Genomic DNA, 20,732 nt, shown 5'->3' with positions numbered 1-20,732 from the left:
TTTGTGATGTATATGTAGGTTTGTTTTGTTTAGTTTTTACCTGTGAGACCAAACTAGCCCTATAGGCAGCCAGTTGTTTCAGATATTCCTTTTTGGCTGTCTCTGTCCTCTTCTTGTACACCTAAAACATCAATAATAACCATTATCTTGCTGTTATAATATCACTTCAGTTGTAATGCAGTGACTTAGATGGGACTTACTTGTTTCTGCTCCTCTCCCAAGCCGTCCCACATAGAGGCTACAATCTTGGACACCTCTCCGAATGTAGCATTGGGGTTTTGGGCCTTGATATTTGCCTGAGTGTCCCGGAAAAATAAGGCATAGGCAGACACTGGCTTCACCGGCTCGTTGGGGTCCTTCCTTTTCTTCTTCTTTGGTGTTTTTGGTTTCTTCATGTCCATTCCTGCTGGCCTCTTTTCTCCACTGACCTGGGATAGAATAAAACACATGGAATATTAAATATTTTAGTTATGGAAATGTATTAAAAATCCTTGACACCCATACGAGAGTCAAGGGGTCATGTGATTAAATGTGAAAATTGGCATTGCTACCTGTATTTGTAAAGTTGGAACTACTTTGATTTGTGCCATAGAAGAAACTCAAAATATACATGCCACATTTTAAGCACACAAATGTTTTTCAAATCTGCCTTTTTAGAAACAACTGCCAATCAATTAGTTAATCCAGGATATTGGTTGAGGCTTAGATCAATCAATTTATCAATTTCAGAATTTAATTACACTATTACCTGGCTGTTGTTGGCCCGCGGCGTCTCATGTTTTTACATAGCAGATCTAAAATTATTTGAAGAATATATAACTGTTACATATTATATTTGAATTGATTTTGTGGTTATTGGTGTTTTTTCCCATCTTTGCATTGGTATTCAATGGATTGGATTCAATTGGTTCATATGGCAGATACTTAAAATATCAATATGGATATTTTAAGCAAGAAATCACCCTGCTAATTTGCAAGTTAAACAAGGTAATTGTCAGATTTAGAGGAAGAGTTGAGGATCTCTCATTAGAATTAACAGTTCAGCCTCTTTTTATTTTTTTTATTTATTTAACATTTTACCTGGTAGGTCTATTCAGAACACCTTTATCAATCTGGTGCATTCAAATATCTATCCATAAGAAATACAAGCCCAATTTAAAGTTGCCTTGTCATAATAAAATCCAAACTGCTTAAATGTACAGAGCATTATAAAAGTTGAGCTGAACATAATAAAAGGTGAAAGCACTGTTTTACTTGTTTACTGGCGCCGTCTGCCTGACTTACACATCAGAGACAAAGACTCTTGAGCAAATGTGCCGCGGGTAATGGTGTCTGTTGTGTTGCCGCGGGTGATATCGTTTCCATTTACTTCTTCAATGCATAGGAAATGTGGTGATAAAGTTGTGCGGCATTATTCAGCCCGTAATGTGATGGTTTCATTTCACCGTAATACGAACAGTCAGTTTAGCATTGTTTTTCCGTGAGACACAAAAACACTGGGAGCTGATTTCCATCTCGTTCATATTCACCGAGAATGGCTCCGTTATGACACTGGGTATTAACATAATGATTGTCTACGATACACACTCCTATACACAAGTACATGTTTATGTAGTATGGAAAGTAAGTATACCCCTTTAGTTTAAGATTTTTCATTTAATTATTTCATCTGACTTTATTCAGTCCTTTCCTGTTATTAATACAGGTTGGAGTTTATCTCAACAGCTGTGGGCCTTGGACACTTATTGATAGCTTAGTTGACCAACTTTTTTTTAAAGACGACTCCTTATTTAATTTGATTATAAGGATTTATATAGACCACAGTACAAATGAGGTGGCAGTGAGTTTGCTGGAGATTTGGGGTCGGTTGTGAGTTTAAATCCACTTTAAATATGAAGGCTAGTATATCTTTATATGCACAGTTGATTTTGTGAGTACAGTGAATCAGATTGTAAAGATAGACTTGCTCGCTTTGAGTCAACTCATTGCTGCATAGGGCATGTCCTTAGTCAACCAAGAATTTCTGTCTACTACAGCTCTTACTAACCTCTAAACCACATATGTCAAACTCAAGGCCCGGGGGCCAAATGTGGCACTCCACATCATTTCATGTGGCCCTCAACAGGGTAAACTGAAAGGTATGATGGTCTTAAAATGTCATTTTATCAGGACATCAGCAGTTACACAGCCACATTTTTACATCAAGGCTAATGCATATGCAATATTTGTAACTTGAACAAGTAATAAATACAGAAACAGTTAATTAACAAGTTAAAAAAAGTAGTTAGATTTATTTTAAATTCGGCCCTTTGAAGGCAGCTATTTTGCTAATGTGGCCCCCGGTGAAAATATGTTTGACACCCCTGCTCTAAACCATACCCCTGTCCTCAACCATAAATATCCTCCTGTATTTGAAAGATTAGTTTTGTATTTATATCAATATATTGACAGGTTTAACTTTAAATCTTCAACTTGATCACCCGTTTCTACCCAAAATGTTATTATAATTCAGCATAAAATATTTTAAGTTAAAGAACTTCAAATGTATGTCTTCTGTAACCTACTGATTAGTACTACTACACTCCAACTACTCTCACAAATAACTTACACAAATACTATAAAGGTACTTTATAAAAAATAAATGATAATATATATTTGAGTACTTTTTCCATTCCTGATCATATTGAAATTGATCAAATTTTTTTCTCACTCCAGACAGGTTGGTCACCGCAGGATTACATATTACTCAAAACGTTCTGGTTTATTCATTTCATTTAACGGTTTGGTTTTTACCCTGAGAGTCTCCTCGCTCTCGTCCTCGTGAGCAGAGCTGGAGGGAGATGGCGTTGCAGATTTACTTCCTGGAGGTGAGGGGGAATTGTGGGTAATGGAGTTCCTGTTCGGTCCAAGCTGTGATGGGTTGATGGTGGACAATTGGTTTTGCTGGCTCATTGCTGATTGGCTCCTCGGCCCCAGCGCGGCTTCGATTGGCTGCTGACTGGTGGTGAAGCGAGAATCAGAATTCACCATCTGCTGCATCTGTGGAAAAAGATAAAGAGATGATTTTATTAGACATGTTTCTATAGGTAAAAAATCTTTGTACTTAGTTACTTAAAGGTGCACCATGTAACATTTCGGTAGAGAGCACACCGCCTGCATGTTTACTCGAAGATGTTATTGCTTTGTCTGGAATGAACCACATATTGCATTACAAACTAGCTTGCAGTCATTCAGTTACAGGAGTTTTTACTTTCTAAAAAATACCGTGAATACACACATTCTTACTGTGAGCAGGGTCACCTCTCCACAGGTCTGATCTTAAATTTGGCATAATATTCTTCTTGCCATGGAGATAGACAGGTTTAATACAACTGTTAATACTGTGGAACTTTTCAAGCAAAGCAAAAACATCTCATGACAAGCTGGTGGCGGACCTGTAGCACATTTAATTTAAGAACAAGAACATTTATTTTTGCTTTACTTGAGCAACTTCCCTAAATTAATTCTTTTACCCACATGTTTATAGCAACTAGACTGCCTGGCCAAAAAAAAAAGTCGCCACCTGGATTTAACTAAGCAAATAGGTTGAGGTTGCTGCAGTTGGTCTGGTCTAGGTTCAGCAACAGAATGTGCTCAAAGAATGAGGTCAGCTGACACTTGAATATACTGAATGACCAGGTTATTCCATCAATGGATTTTTTCTTCCCTGATGGCACGGGCATATTCCAAGATGAAATTGTGAAAGAGTGTTTCAAGAGCATGAGACATCATTTTCACACATGGATTGGCCACCACAGAGTCCAGACCTTAACCCCATTGAGAATCTTTGGGATGTGCTGGAGAAGGCTTTGTGCAACGGTCAGACTCTACCATCATCAGTGCAAGATATTGGTGAAAAATTAATGCAACACTGGATGGAAAAAAATCTTCTGACATTGCAGAAGCTTATCGAAACAATGCCACAGCGAACGCATGCTGTAATCAAAGCTAAAGACAGAACAACAGAATATTAGAGTGTGTGACCTTTTTTTTTTTGTGCCGACTTTGTTTTTGGCCAGGCGGTGTATATTTTTACTGATTTGAGGTAAAGAGTATCTTGAGTTTTGATTTAAATCTGTTATTTTTGCTATGTTGTCATTATAGACCCACAAGCTGAAAAACTATGTATTTTTTTATATTTAAGTGACTGAAAATTTTATACATACTCAAACCTCCTCAAACAATGTGTGATTCTGGGGTGGCTCATTATATACTGACAGACAATATATATATATACACATGTGCTTACTTATGTCACTATGAGCAATGAAAGAACCAATATATTATTCCTTTTAGTGTGTATCTGAATACTGTCAATTTCGAGATTTTATGAAAACAAGGTCATTGAAACTTGTCTTGTTAAAAAAAAGTCTACAAATACTCGATAAATTAAGAAAGTTGCAACAAGCAGATAACCAGTACAATATTCTTTACTGTAGAGAGACGTGGTATACAACTTTAAGAGCACAAAATACAACAGTGGCCACAGGTGCAGGGGGAAGATTGAAGTCTTTAGTTTATTCCAGTGTGAATCATCTTTAATGTGTCAGAAAATGGTTTATGCTGGAAATAAAGTGACCAGACAGAATCATCCATTGTTTTACAGCAGCACCTGAGTCACAGATACAAATGTAAACTTTTCTGACGGAGGGCCCGCCACCTGCTTATCTCCATGGATACTATGGCAATACACCAGGCCAAGTTACAGGTCGAGTCTCCAGAGAGATGAAGGTATTTTTGAGCAACAGAAACACTCGTAACTGAATAAATGTGTTACATACGTTCAATACCTTTGGAACATTCCAGGCAAAGCATTAACATCTCCATAGTAGTGGACCCCGAAAGGAAAAGTTACATAGTGCAACTTTAATCAATCAAAGATTAATCATTTGCACGATATTATTATTATTATTGAAAAATATTTAATATGCTGAATTGTGTTGCTACTGGCCAATCATACAAATTAAATGATTCATTGAAAACTTGTAGTCATTTGTTTGGTTTTATATCATTTCGATTCAACTGAGATGTGTCATTACTCTGTCCAATTTCTGCGGAAAACAAAAGTTATAACCTCACCTCTGAACTGTAACACCTAATTTACCAAATGTGAACAAGTGAGTAGTTTAGTGCAGACACGGTAGTTTCTTATCGGATGTGGTCTCGATTTGGTGCCCCTCTCTAGATGTTACTGAATTCTTTAGCAAATGCAACCTCTGTGGTATTTAAGAGGGACAGACAGTGACATTTTTCAGCATGGAAAGAGGTTTGAGGATGATGCTCAAACCGGTGGAAACAGTCAAAAAAATAATTGTGGTTTTGTGCTGGTCGGGTCAAGACTTTGGTAAATGTCAAATCAACGCTTGTTAGTAATTTCCATCACTAATGGTTTTCAAGTGAAATTCACATGGGGAACACAGCCAAATGTTGTTTTTTTTCGCAAAGATATTCACAGGTTAATGTATTGTACTGAGTTTGCCTAATTAATAACATAAATATATATACTGCTAAAAAGCCCTTACCAGCAAAGTAAAAATTTCAAGTCAGGCTTTAAATTATATGTTTTTGTTGTGATAATTATTAGCGAACCTATATAACCAAACTGATTTTTTTTTTAACATACTAATGATTTTTCTTTAATTATTTTAAAATGTAATTGTAAATATTCACATTTCCTTTTAATCTGTATTTGTATGTCTGTAAGTCTAAACCAAATTTTATGATGTGAATTCAAGCTTTGTAGGTGTCTTGAAAGGTGCTATAGAAATCCAAAGCATTATTATGAATTCATATATCTTATTCCACACTAGAAAGTACCTGGGTAATATGCAAAAATTATAAAATACTACTGACACTACTACAGATTACAGGACATATTTAAACTCACGCTACATTGAGTCTTGATGATTACGTGGGAAACCAAAAAATGTGCTGACTAATGCCTTGCTCGTGTGACTGATGTGATCTTAGGTTAATTAAGTTGTGGTTGTGACTGGCTGTATTTCTAAATGAATCTGCTCCAACTCAGAATACTCCTGCTCTGGCACGAGGGCTGCAGTGACTCAGAGATCTCAATGTCCTCAAACAAAACACACAATTTGACTTTAGGTTTATATTTTTTATGACAAACACATCACACATTAGCATACCGCAGAACCACTTCAACCTAAGAAAAAATTCAAACTATGATATTTACTTGAAGCTCTCTGAATGTCTTTGCTCCAATACATTAATGTATGTACTTGACAAATACCAGTTCCTGTTCTACAGCAAGACACTTTTGTGGTTTCACAATTTATTCACTATTTGTGAGATACTTATATATGATAATATTGTATGCCCAAAGGAAACTTGAAATGTAGATTTACATACTATTGCTATTTCCTTTTGTATTCATTAACTCCTATAAAATTAGATTAGATCCACACAGTTAATAGAAACAAAACTTCTGTTTCAGTGAATAAAATATGCCCCATGTTCATCGACTTACTGTATAATATAAATAGGCCCTGCCCCTTTAGGTCGAGCTGAGCGGTTGCCTGGTAACCGTAATTCATGAACCGACAGTAAATGTTCAGAGAAATAAAACAGAGATGGAGGGAGAGGAGGAGGCATCAGGCATGTACAGAGAAGAGAGCTAGGGGGAAAGAGAAAAGGTATGACTATAAACAGGTAACAATGTATTTTCATATTATATAGGACTATATTCAAGAAATGGGACTCTAAAATGGGGGTAAACAATATGCCTCTTAGAAAATGGGGGCCCCAAATTTATGATGAATTCTTAAAATATACATGTTTAAGCAGAAATATTTGCACTGGTTAACAAATATGGCCAGTAGATTAGACTGTATTTGTATTGAACCCAAGTTTAAAATAAAATCAATCTCATACATGTAATTTGCCGATAACTGAAATGTGACACAGTCCTTTCGCTCCACAACAAGAACAAGTGTTATTTAAGACTACAGTAACCCATAGTGACAAAAAGTCTTAATAAATCCAATCTAAACAATCTGAATTCACTCAAAAACTGATGATTTTGTTGAAAGTTGATGTTTCAACATTTTATCTTCAAGCTCTTTTACACAACAGACAAAACCAACGTCACCAAACAACTAACCACATGAATGACACAAAGGCAAAGCTACAAAGCAAAAATAGGACAAACTTCTGTATGAGATAAGCGATGTTGAAAACCGTTGGTAAAAACAATTTGGGAGATATTTCTTTTTGATATGACCTAACAGAAACAGACTGAAAGAAGGAGGAGTGGGAGGTGAGAAAGTTTCATTTTTAAGTAAAACGAAGGGACTGATGATTTACACTGAGCCACATCTGAATGTCAGCACTAAAAGCAACATTTTCACTTTACAGCGAAATGAAGATTTTAAATATAAGGAAAATGTCACGTCGACTCAGCTCCAAGATTGGCCTTCAAAAAACACTGCCCCGAGCAACAACCTGTTTCTCACAGCGCTCACAGAAACATAAGAGAGTTCGGTTCAAATACATCCATCTTCTGTTCTGTCAGCTAAAAAACCTAATATCAAGCATTTGACAAAAAAGTGCTGTCTGCCTTTTGGTTAAATCTAAATATGCAGTATAAAAGTTATATGCCATACACGCTCCTATCCACTGTCTGTAATAAATTCAAAACATTTCTCAACTCATTATCACAGTTTTCCAACAAATTATAAACCTTTATGAAAAAAGGCTCAAAGACTGTTTATTATTGGATTTTTTCCTGTGATATCAAAATCAGTATCAAGCCTTTTTTCTTAATAAAGTTTCATGTAATAAAGTACATTTTGTCCTTCTCCAATCCAGTTATATTGTAAAAGCAGCTCTTACGGTCAAAATGAGATCGCTGTGTGCTGTCTGTCTTAATGATAAAACATTTTTATTAGCTGCAAAACAGGAAATTACACTGGTGTGCCGTTAGTGTACTAGTTGTAGTTAGCTTTACTGTGACACCAAAAGTCAGAACAGGCCTATGAAGTTGTGAAAAGTATTTATAAACTCGTCACTGTGAATAATTAATGAGGTACAAGACTGGACCACTGCAAATATTAACTTCAGTTTGTTTTTCACATTTTAAGGACCAGGTCAGGTACAGCAACCTTGAAATTCTAGTATCGTGACAACTCAACACACTGCCCCTGAACTCACCACAGACAAGGTGCTGGTCATTGGGCCTCCCTCTGGGCTGTACGTTCGGCCATCTTGTCCCGGGTTCATCCTGGTCATCTCCATGTTCTGCAGCTGGTATGGGTGGTGTGGTCCCGATCCAGAGGGGGGGTCCAGGTGGTGGTACTGTCCAGGGCCAGGGGGGGTCTCGTGGGGCAGATGGGGGGGCATCATGTGCTCCGGCAGAGTAGGAGGAGTCAGGGGTGGGATGTTGTAGTCATCGTCACCGACAGGATAGGACTGAAAAAGAAATGGAAATGTTTTTGGTTAATGAATTTTGTAGTGATGTGGCATTAAATAAAACATGTTTACATTTTATTGTGAGGAAGTTATACTAAATAATAATGCGTTTATGCGGCTCTCTGTGCAGTCAGTTCACTCATTGCGTTGTTATTAACTTTCAACTTTCAGTATCTGTTTCCAAGATAACACCTAAGTTAACCTTGAGCATAAAGTAGTATTCCAGTACCCTTCACAGCGCCCTTCATAGTAGAGTCAATGTTATGTCTACCACTTTTAAACCCTTTCTGTTTAGTTTTTAATCAATATTTAACCCTAACCCATGAGAGCACTGGGTTGTGCAAATTTGTATATTACTGTATCAACAAAAGACATGTTTCAAAGCAGTTGTAGTTCGTAACATTTTTACTGCTCTACTTGCTGATAGGTAAAAATAAAGGGAATTTCTCAAAAAATTTTCATGTCATTAATAACATCATAAGGTTTTTTGTATAGGTTTTTGTGGTTGTTGAAACAGCTAGACCGAATCGAAAGAGTCAATTGTAGATCTTTTTGGTAGATTTCTTGACCTACTAAAGATAACAATCAGTCAAAAATAACCACAGACTGTGCAATATGTCAGCTAAACAAAAGTTCAAATAAGAAATACTTTGAATTCTAAGTGTGAGTTGAATAAAACTGTGTCATGTTTAAGTCTGTTTTTGTGTAAACTAATACCGTTACTGAATAATTTTAAGTTCAAGACCACGTGGTAATATTGAAGAAACAACTGCTGATGCTATGGCTTACACGATGCCACTGAAATGAAAACAGTCACACGAGTAGTTGATACTTATACTGTTGTTTTACCTGAAAGTCATATAATTTTAACTAACTACAGGAGCTATATTTGCATTGTCACTCTCAAATACTGTACACAACATACACTGAATTAACCCTATCCTCTTTGGGCTGATGAATAGTGCCTGTAAGCTAATGTACTTTATAAGACAAATGATGTGGACAGAGAAAGATGAGAGTGAGGGAAAAGTATCTTGGCCTAATCTGACAGAGGGGAGGTTTTATAGACACTGACAGCGTTTCTGCTTCGATGGACACACCAGCTTCTAGTTCACTCTTCATCTCCTTATAGTCATCCTCCTCTAATCTTATCCTCCATTTCTCTCTCATCTCTCACCCCCCCCCTCTTTTACCCCTCTTCCTCTCCCAGGCCTCTCTTTCTCTTTGTCATCTTTGCTCTTAAACCCCAAAAACAGTATTCAATTAGCAGTGATATGACATGTGACAATAACTAAGATTAATGTATTCTGTATATGCTCTGAAATATGCTAATAACAGTCAGGATGATTTATATTAATGTTTAATGCTTTTCAAAGTACTTGTCATATATTGCATTTTGAATTTACTTTTTTACTCTCTGCCCTGGGTCTAACTAATAACCTCGGGGTAATGAAAACATGGATACCAGTCTGTGCCAAGGGGTCCTCCAACAACCAGCAATCACACAATCAAGCCTTTACACAGGCAAGCTGGGTGCCAATAAGACACAACAGCATGAATTGACTAGAATGAGATTCAAATAATCAACTTTCTACTTTCTGCTCAACCATCTAAGATACTGTTGCCCAAGCACGAACATCAGGACTAAAAATTCTGAAAATTCATTCAAAACAAAAGGTAGAGCTGGGCAAACATTGAAAAATCTAGATTTTTGGTTTCATTTTATTTAGTGTTATGACATGATTCAGTATTAATTTCCTGAAAACTAACTAATCGTTGCCATTTAACACAAAAATATAGTCAAATTTCCTCTTCCAAACTCTGATCTCTGCTCCAAACCACATGATTTTACTGACAGGGGATTGGCTGCGGACCGATAAAAAGATCCAAGTTGATCATTGACGATTAGAAAGTATTGAATTTTTATCTCAATTAAAATTTGATGTATTGATCTGCCATGTAAACCAAACCATTCAACTTTTGTATTGCCTTAGCCTGTTGTTGTTAGCCTTTGAGTATGTACAATAGCATGTTCTAGTTGTGTTCATGGAAAGATTTTAATACTACATGATGTATTTGTTGACACAGATATTTCATACATGAGATAGAGTTCATGTGCCTGTGCCTCGTTCCCTTATATGGCCGTACTGTATAGTGACCTATTTCTATGCTGATGACTCAGGGCAGTACATGTAAATGGATGAGAACTGCTGACAATGTATTTTCAATGGGACAATGGCTTCTATCATTTCATTGAGAGGCGCAATTAATTTGGCCGCAGTGACAAAGACATAACTGTGTTTTACAATCATGCACACAAGCCAATAAATCTAAAGGCATAGTGAACAGCATGCCATGTTTCTTCTGTCCTTCCAATTGGGTATGCTCTTAACATTTTCCACATGTATTTTAGAGCAAAATTATGTATTCAAAAAACAAGCACATACTTTTACTCCAGTAATATGAGCAAGCTAAAGTTTTAAGTCATCAATATAAGTGCTAGAAATGTGTACAGTTTGTAGTGCACTGTGTTCTGGCATCATTTTGTTCAATGTATATATTTTTACATTGTTTTTAGATTGCATTTTCTTTCTGTAAATTGTTCCATCAACCTCTCCAAGGACTACAGGTAGAAAAGAGCATCATCCACTTTAACCTGGTACAATGGATTTTTCCTTTTGGTCAGTATTTATTGTACACTGTCTCTGTATAAATAAAAAAAAGATACCATGCCTATTATTAATATGTATTCCAAGATACTTTTTACTTTCACTTCAGTAATTTCCAATTAAAATACACTACCAGAAAATGTACAATGTAGCCGTTACAGTTTAACATTCAGTATTTTCCTCAAAGCTCTGCTAGATTCCTGAGTGTTGTCTGTCTGTCTCTCCATGTTGAACTTGTGCATAAATTACTCTCTCTCCTCTCCCATTCACTCCGTACAATGGCGTTCCCTCTGCACCGGGGGCTTATAGCACAACTAATGTAGTCGGGATTAAGTTCTTTCACAGCAGCGTGTTCACATTTAAAACACTTCCCACCAACTCTCATTTCTGCTTCGTACATTACACCACTATCAGCTTTTGTCACCACCAAGGACAAGCCATATTACTGTATGTCGATATTTCAAGGTCTTTTCAGATCTAACAAGTATCATGAATTACATTCATGATACTTGTGAGGAGGAAGACAGCTAATATATGAAGATTTATTTCAAACATCATTCGTAACATGCTCTTTTGTGCAATTTCTACAATACAGTGGGAGAAAGAAATATGGATATCCACCACCTGCTTGTCTTCATGGAGTTATTATTGCTTTGCTTTTTTTTTGTTATTGCTAAACAAATACACTTTAAACATACATTCCTACTGTCAGCAGATTCGCCTCTCCACAGATCTAACCTGTAACTTGGTCAGGAGATGTCACTCCATGAAGACAAGTTTAATGCCACCCTGTGGAACATTCCAGGCAAAGCAGTAACACGTCCCAGAAGACAAGGATTTGGCGTTTTTTGATGAAGTGATTTATTAGGCTTATTATATGTTCTAAAAAAACAACATTACATAGCTGTAACCATTTGTACTTCCTACCTGCGTTCTAATTTTATTTTTATTGCAAAATGATGTTCCTGCATTACGCTGTCAATTATATTGACTCAGTGTCTGGATACATAGAAACCACTATAATTTAGATTAGCAGCTATGTTTGTCAGGATGTTTCTCTATTTGCGATTGTAAAACTTGATTAGCCTGAGCTAGATAGACAGTAATTTTAAAGGCCGAGATTAAAAGGGTAGATTGGATGCAACGATGGATATTTTTTTAGCCAATAATATCAAATAAGTTGAAGATTTGTACAGCAAAAAATGCGCTGAATTGTTTTAATGAGACAGGACTTTCCACCGATTTTTACACCCACGATTCACCCACTCAAAACGGAAATGTTCTCAATACATAAAACCGTTTTCTTTTCAAACATAAATGAAAGGAACATCACGTACTTAATAATGTCAAACAGATAGGTCAACTGATGATAATGAAAGTAGCACCTGGACCCGCCTGCAAATGTAAAAGTCAGGTTTGTATATTATAATGTATCACAATGATCAGTCGAAATGTCAAGTACAAAGTATACTTTCTTTAATTCTGTACTCGTTCTGATTACAGTAAGATCAAGAGGATTCTAAATGAAAATTTCTGAAATGTCCAACTGTCATATTTATGTTTTTTCAGTATTGATACTTTCATTTTCTTATTTTATTTATTTATTTATTTAAATTGTGAAATATACTTTGTATAACTTATAACAAGATTTGCCTAATAGTCATTGGTAAGTGCAGTGGATATAAGTTAAGATATAGTGGAACACTTTTAGAATATTATATCAAATCTAAAATTGTTTAAAGAGTCATGTGCTTTCATCCATATACCATTCATTCAGTGTGGAAGTTATAGTAATTTGGTCCTATGCAACATTGACTTTGAACCCGACCCACTCGTGTTTTGCCATTTTGCATTGAGTTGTATAGTGTATATTCTAATAAAACATTGCTATTTGTGCTCAAATTTAACTGTGCAGCTTGAAAGGACATAGAAATGTACACTTGGCATAGTATCTTTGAATAACACTGTGGACTTCAGGAGAATCAATGAATAAACACTTTTGATCTAAGGTGAAAAAGTAAAATTTTGTTTTATTTGTTACATTTACAATGAGCTTCTCCATTGCCCATGTGTCACTGAAATAAACCTTACTGCACAGCTCTGTCTGAATTTGGCCTGAGATGCAGCGGAGGTCACCAGACTGACTCTCTCTCTCTCTGCAAATAGAAAATACAAAGACCACCAGACTGGATCTGAAGCTAACTCTCTATGTCACTATATCAGTATTGTAAGCTGTTTTGATTGTGTCTATCTTGCTCCTGAAGTGAAGATTAAGTTGGTGGTGTGGTGTCAGAAATAATCCAAAACTACAACAACTTACCATAGGTTTTAGCAGCAAGATAAAATATTAACAGAAACCACAGTTAGAAGTTTAAAATTCTCACCCAGGGCAGTCTGTGAGAGTCAGCCATGTTGCCCTCCCTCCTCCAGTTTTGAGATCCGTTGTTGGGGGGTGTTCCTTTGGACATAGGAGGCTGCGGCACACGAAACTGTGGGACGAGACAAACAAAACAATAGTCAATACATCGCCAGGGGTCACTGAGAGGTCAAAGGTGACAGGGAGAGGTCAAGACAAGGAGCAAGGTCAGATAAAAGGTTGTGTCTGTGCTTTGTCTCTAATAGTGGAGATTTTTCTTTGGCCACTGAAATGCAGCTAAATGGACTTGACAGGAGAGAAACATGGTAGACATTATGTAGTACTTATTTCAGTTGAAGTTTTGTATTAAAATAAAAAAAATATATATATATATATATATATATAAAAAATAATCTTCTTCCAATGTGGTCTTGAATTGTAAGTAGGTGGTTTGTTCAGAGTCTTATCCTGGCTTAGTTATACAATATTATAGACCTGACTTTGTCCTAATTTAGATGGATTCAGTCTAGGTTTAGTCCAGTGCACTATGTAACTTTTATGGAGGAGGTTCACCACCTACTTGTCTCCATTAAGATATTATTGCTTGGAATGTTCCATCATAGGGCATTAAACTTATCAGTGGGCAAGCAGGTCAGATCTGTGGAGCGGTAAACTGGCTCACACTAAGAATGTTTTTTTTCAAGCTATTTTCTAAGCAATAAACAACTCCAATCAATCAATAACTTTATTTATCCCTGAATGCAAGGTAGATAGGTTGAATGCCATACTGGGGAACATTGCAAGTCCATGAGGAACCTTCACAGAAAAGTTACATAGAAACATACATTGAAATGTTGTGGTCTTTCTGGATTAGTTCTGATTTAGATCTTCTGTAGGTCTGGTTTTGCTCTGTTATGTGCCAGGTTTAAATCTTCTATAGTCCTGATTTAGTTCAGCTTGTTTTTACTCATCTTGTATTTCATTCTGAGCATGAATTAAATCAAAATTAACTTTCAATAATGCATGTTGTTTTTTAATGTTGTGGAGCAGACATTTATTTACAGAAAGAGAAAGAACGAAAGCGGTACAAGGAGAAAACAGGGAGGAAATAGGTGGTAGGAGGAGGGGGGTAGTAAATAAATTGCTTGTTGGTTCCCTACGCAACTAATCCCTGATAAGAAAAGGTTACATGGAGAGCGGCAAGAGGAAGACAAACATAAAACTAATCATTCATACAGGAGGAGAGGGAGAGAGATTACCTTTAATTTGACAATTTGACTTGTCTGGTAAATGGAAGGAGTGGTGTACTTTTATAATGCAATTTAAAACCAGACCAAATGACATTCATTTTATCATATAGTTAAATTTATGAATTAATATAAGTTTCCATGGTTACGCTACAGAAATTTTAAGTTGGGTGAGTTAAGGTGGTTTTGGTGTAAACATAAAAAATATCTAGCAAAATGGATACATTATTAATCATGGTGGAGGGTCGATCACCTGCTTGACTTCATGGTTAAGCAGGTGATGGACCTTATAATGTTCCATAGTATGTCATTAAAATTATTTATCTCCATAGTGACAAGCAGATGATGCCACAATGTTCACCTTTTCCACATCATACCTATAAAGCAATATAATAATACAGAATTACAAAGAAAGTTGCACTTATTCCAAACATAGGTGCATGTCTAATTTTGTATATCAAATGCTCACCTCATACAGTATTCAATTATAATTTCATCACATGCTTTTATATTCTCTTTACATTGTGCCGCTCTTGTGTAGCCACTGTCCCATTTACATATAAAAAAGCTACATGGACGAGGGTCACACTGAGAGGGATTGGCCACATTCATCACAACAACCTCTGTGACTTTATGGAAGCAATGGTTCTTCAATAATAAAGCCATAAATTCAGTTTCCACACACCACTCCCTTCTCCTTATGACACCACGCAATGAATAAAACATCAAATCATGGATCCCTATATGGAAGAGTATTCTCTATATTGTACCATATGAATAATGTATCCACTGGTGTTTCTTATTAATATGGCCTATAGTGCATGCAGGGGTAATGTTCCACTAACAAAAACACTACAAAGTACAATAAAGGACATGAACAGTTGATTACTATTTTAATAAGATGGGATAACTAATAAACTAGGCCCTAGTCTAAGGCAATGAAATAAATTTGAATCATATAGTGATCCAAATAGTGATTTTTCAATTGAGAGGTCTAAAGTTCTGGCAGTAAAAGCACATAGTTCGGAGACTATTGGAGACTATTTTTTATGTTATAATGGCACTGTTTAAAAGTCATTTTTTGTTCACAAGCTTAATTTCGAAAGACATTTTATCTGTTTTTAATAGGAACAAAAAATACTTGAAAATTGTGATTGACCAGTTTTAGCAGAAATATGATTCAGTCCTATTTAGAGAAGTTAATTTACTCTATTATAAAATGTTTCCCCTAACATGACATCTGGAATTTCCCCATTTTGGGGCAAGTAAGAGTTCTTCTTATTTAAATATAAACTATTGAACAATGTATTGCATGAATTGATTTAGAAAAATATATCATATATAAACATATTTGAAGTGAACTTCACGTGATGATAACATGTATTCTTAAGGGATATGTAAAATAAATGCTATTTCGCAAATCTATAAGTGTGTCTGGCTAACAGTTGCTAAACATTTCTAGGCTACTACGCTAGTTTGATATTTTTTCTTATTATCATTGAATACAACTATAAAGATGCTTACAATTGAAACATAAATAACTGTCTAACCAGCTTACATTCACACCTAAGCATTTTGAATAGGTTTACTAGATAATAGACAAGTTATGGATGTGTTGTCCAAAAATCTCCAAATAGATTAAAATATTACAAATATTACAAAATAAACAAAGCCACATATATTACATTGTATTGAAAGACCATGCATTACTTTATAGACTTTTATCATCCCTTTTTCCATTACCTTTAAAATATAACAAACAAAATGTGGGTGATAAAAACACAATTGCTTTTTTAAGTTATAGTAAATAGTAAATGAATATATTTTTCAACAGTTCCATCAATAAAATACCTCTAGGTGCCTCTTTTAAAAACCCATTTCTATCTTGGAAAGGTAAATCTCTGGCTGTCTTCACTGCTGCAGTTTGTCCAAGAAAACAGATAGAAAATCATTGTAATGCTTTATGTGCCTGAGGTCCGCAGTAAGTGATATTGATTTGTGAAACTGGATGGGAAGAAAAGTTTGCTTGATGCATCTGGAAATAACTGAAGACAGAAATAGCAAAAGGTGAGCTCAAAGACATGGAAAATAATCTCATAGGAGGAATATAGGCTGTGCAGTGAAAGCCAACGATGCAATGAACAGAAAATACTTGAGTGAAAGGAGTCAAAATAAGACGACTCAATCTTAAGTCAATACTTTTCAACATATGCATAGCATTAAAATACTGAAACTAACCAGCCAATATGCAAACTTAAAAAACAATTTCTGAATGGACTGGGACATAATGGCAAAAATATGAAGAAAATTTGCTAATAAACCACAAACATGATATTATATTAATTTGCTAATTTCCAGAATAGCTGCAAAGGGTGACAAAAAACAACATACTAAACGATAATTATTCCCAAACTGTACAGTAACATAGTACAGCTGCCTATTTAAATAAATGGTTTTGTCTAAACTAACTTATTAACTTGACATTTTCGTCTTTAAATCCACTTTGTCTGTTTTGCCCCAAACTCTAATAAACGTGTGCAAGATACAAACAGACCAGTTTTACGGTTGCTTGCAAATTAAGTCAACCGCCAAACTGTTTCAGGTTGGGCACACCTGTCATAGACTACTTTATATATGTTGGTATATTCATCTGGGAGGATGAATGTTTTGTAAATATTGTTTTTTATACTGTTTTGGATGTGCTGGTTTTGCTAGTTTTCAACCTAAAGCTACTTTGGGCACACAAACACAAGCTGCAATGAGCTGCAAAGAAAAAAGGTATTTAGGCACGACTGTCCCCTTCTGTGTACTAGTAATACGAGTACGAGTACTCATTTACTTTTGTATAATAATTTACGTTTGATTTACATTTTGTTTGAGTAGTTTTTTTCATTTTTCTTTCTTATTGCTGTCCCCAATATTGACGTACATGATTACTTTATGCTTCATGGGTAAATCTGTACATCTTGTAACACAGTATGCAACAATTACATTTATTAATAGAAAATAAGAGAAATACAACAACACCCAACATTAAATAGCAAATGTTTAGTACCAGATTTTGGCCATTCATTAGGTATAACAATACTTCTAACTAATAGGTAGTAAAATCTCATAAAAAGCCACAAAATAATCTATTTAGGAATTTAGTGTAATTATATTTAAACCAAAATATATATAGATATCTTTGCTCATGTCTCACCTGATTGGCCGATCCAAAGTCCAGGCCTGCCTCTGTCATTCCCAGGAACATGGCGTCTCCGTCCAGCTGAACAGACAGAAAACAACAGACTCAACATACAATAATAAAACCAAGTAAACACAATACAGAGAGGAAATATACTCAGGAGGAGGTTTCATAGTGGCAAGTACTGTTTGCAGAAACCAAACCTGTTTTATTGTCTTTGAGTCCAAATAATAAAAACGTTTTAATTTCACTGAGTCGGGTTGTGAAGCAAAAAAAAAACAAAAAAAAAAACCCAAATGACTTGAAATTAAATCACACTGAATTGTTAACTCACATTTTGAAAACAACTTTGTAATAAATTGTAAGTAAGGATGCTAATAGTGAAGTAATGGATCAAGGTTCAGGGGTTAAACCGAAGAGTTATGCAGTATAAGAAGAAAGAGGCTCAAATAAATAAACATGAATTCATTTCATGGCGAGCACTTGTAGCATTATTTTTAGCTGCTTTGATGAGGCAATAATAACCTTTTTTATTTCAAGAACAGCTTTGATGATATGTAACTATGTTTTAATGAAGTCATCTTATATCAGCATTGGAATTGAGAAAGCTGGATCGATGCATAATTTTAAGTATGTCTGTGAAATACTAAATTCAGAGCAAAAGTTTTAACCATTATTAAAGGTGTCTTATGTAATATTTCTGGTGTAGGGTCCGTAACATGCTTGTTTCCATGGAGAAGGTATAGTTTTGTCTGGAATGAGCCGCAGTATGGCATCAAACAATGAAAAAAAAATGCATGCGAGTTGGATCACCTCTTCACCTTCTCTACGTCTTCACAGATATAGGTGAGTTTAATGCCATATTGTGGAACATTCCAGGCAAAGGAATAATATATGCATGGAGACAAGCAGGTGGCAGACCCTTGACCAGAAAGTTACATAGAGCACCTTTAAATTAAAAAAAAAGTCTATTTGTATTTTCATGAAGACAAAACAGTCATTGAAGTTTTACTGTAAAGTGAGCAATTAACCAGTCATAAATTACTCATATTATTGACTCAAGTCTTGGTTTGTAGGTAATCATCGTCAACAAGCATACAGGTAGTTTGAACAGGTGTTCTCAAGCAAAGCTAAACTTGTTTCTCTCAAAAATACGCAGGTGGACAGAAGCAGGTGGAGCGGTGGCCATACCCCAGCTGTTGAGCCCTATGCAAATGTGGTGTAGGCTTACAGAGTCAACACAAGGCCAAAACAGTGGCGTGGCGTGTGCCTGTAGCAGTAACTTCCAATATACAATGCCTTAAAACATGGACAACAATAAGAGCAGTAACAGAAATCCTCCCAGCCAAGCGTAAGATTTCTGACGGAGCATTTGATCACAGGAGAGGCAGACAAAGCAGAGGGCATGACCATTGACCATATCCACTCAACTTCTAGAGGATTATATTTGAAAAGAATGCCAAACTGGAAAGCTATTTTAACCAACCAGTGACTTCAATTCAAATGTTATACTGATTTGATTTAGTTTGGAATAATTTAATGTCATTTGTGGCACTCAAAATGGGCTTTACAAGCGTATCCAGACCTGTCAAAAAGTATAAATATACTCAAACCAACTAAAAATGTAAAATTAATCACCACATTTTACTTTCTCTCATAACTATTAGAATCTTTATCAGAACTATTATTAAAAAAACACATGGTAATATATATTAAAGAACTAACTTATATTTTGCATTACAAAAAGATGACTTTTTTTTATTAGTGTTGAAATCTGTTTCGAGTATTGCGCATTAATACAGAAATTACATTGTATTACACTGTGACCACACTAATCCAGGCCATCGCAATGAATAGGCAAGAGTATGCATGAAGCTTTTTATAGGCTTCCTGTTTTCAAACAAAAGATCTGTATACTTTTAGTAGCAGTATCAGGACATACAAAGTTAAACATATCTGAAATTAACCAGTGCAAATAACAAGCTTGGTTACAAAAAAGGGTTAGTTTATGTTTTTGAAAATATTGCAAATTCAAAATGTTCACGGCCCCACTCCCCCATCCACACCTGCACCTACTATTGAGATAAGAGTATTTATTAGAGTATTGACAATATAGTTTATCAATATGAACAGATGTTACTGATAATGTGACAGATATAGGTGTATTGTGTTATTGATTACTCAGCCTATAAGCAACACTAACAAGCTGCTAACAAGCTCTTATTGACAAGTATTTACCTGGGTTTAAACTAAATTGTCAATTGTTACTATGTTTATTTTTACCATCAGAATTAGCGTGTTAGAAAAATGCCTTGCTGGCTACTATATAAACTTACTTGAAAATGTGCTAATGGCGTTTTTAAATGTAAATAATTGTCGTTACTCAAATTAATGTCATGCTTGAGCGGTAATAATAACATAATATCCATAAGTTGGGCTTCTGGAGTGACAAATTATAGTCCCATGGCTCATTTGCATTTTACCATACAGTTTAATGATGATGAATGAAATTATTTAACTATAGACCTATTCTGATTCAAAATGCTAATCCATCTAAGTTGTGACATGTTGCCACTATACTATTTTTGTTTTCAGATAAGGCTGCAACAATTAACTGGAATAAATGTGATTACCCAAATAACTGCTGTATTGTAATTGTTGTACTTTGATCATTGTTATCTGGACTTTACAGATTCTTAAACATACCAAAACACATTTTATAATAAACACAGCTGCATTATTAAATCAAAATTGCAAAAAAAATAAACTACTAGTCTAAGTCTAGAGTATCTTCAGAGTAATTT

At 35.3% G+C, this 20,732-nt stretch overlaps 1 protein-coding gene across 1 annotated transcript in view; it reads right to left on the bottom strand.

Moving 5' to 3' along the window:
- Positions 1–20,732, bottom strand: part of tox (thymocyte selection-associated high mobility group box) — a 38,345-nt gene that overhangs the window by 4,837 nt on the left and 12,776 nt on the right. Inside the window, exons 2-7 of the mRNA XM_033982720.2 lie at positions 17,944–18,009; positions 13,523–13,627; positions 8,212–8,469; positions 2,794–3,039; positions 201–428; positions 41–121 (exon numbers count right to left, since the gene is read on the bottom strand). Coding sequence (XP_033838611.1) covers positions 41–121; positions 201–428; positions 2,794–3,039; positions 8,212–8,469; positions 13,523–13,627; positions 17,944–18,009 — 984 coding nt within the window. The remainder of the gene's footprint in view (positions 1–40; positions 122–200; positions 429–2,793; positions 3,040–8,211; positions 8,470–13,522; positions 13,628–17,943; positions 18,010–20,732) is intronic.

The sequence above is a fragment of the Periophthalmus magnuspinnatus genome, chromosome 17 (assembly GCF_009829125.3).
Source record: "Periophthalmus magnuspinnatus isolate fPerMag1 chromosome 17, fPerMag1.2.pri, whole genome shotgun sequence".
NCBI lineage: Eukaryota > Metazoa > Chordata > Actinopteri > Gobiiformes > Gobiidae > Periophthalmus > Periophthalmus magnuspinnatus.
The sequence above is the reverse complement of the archived record's forward strand: the minus strand, read 5'-3'. Positions and strand labels throughout refer to the sequence as shown.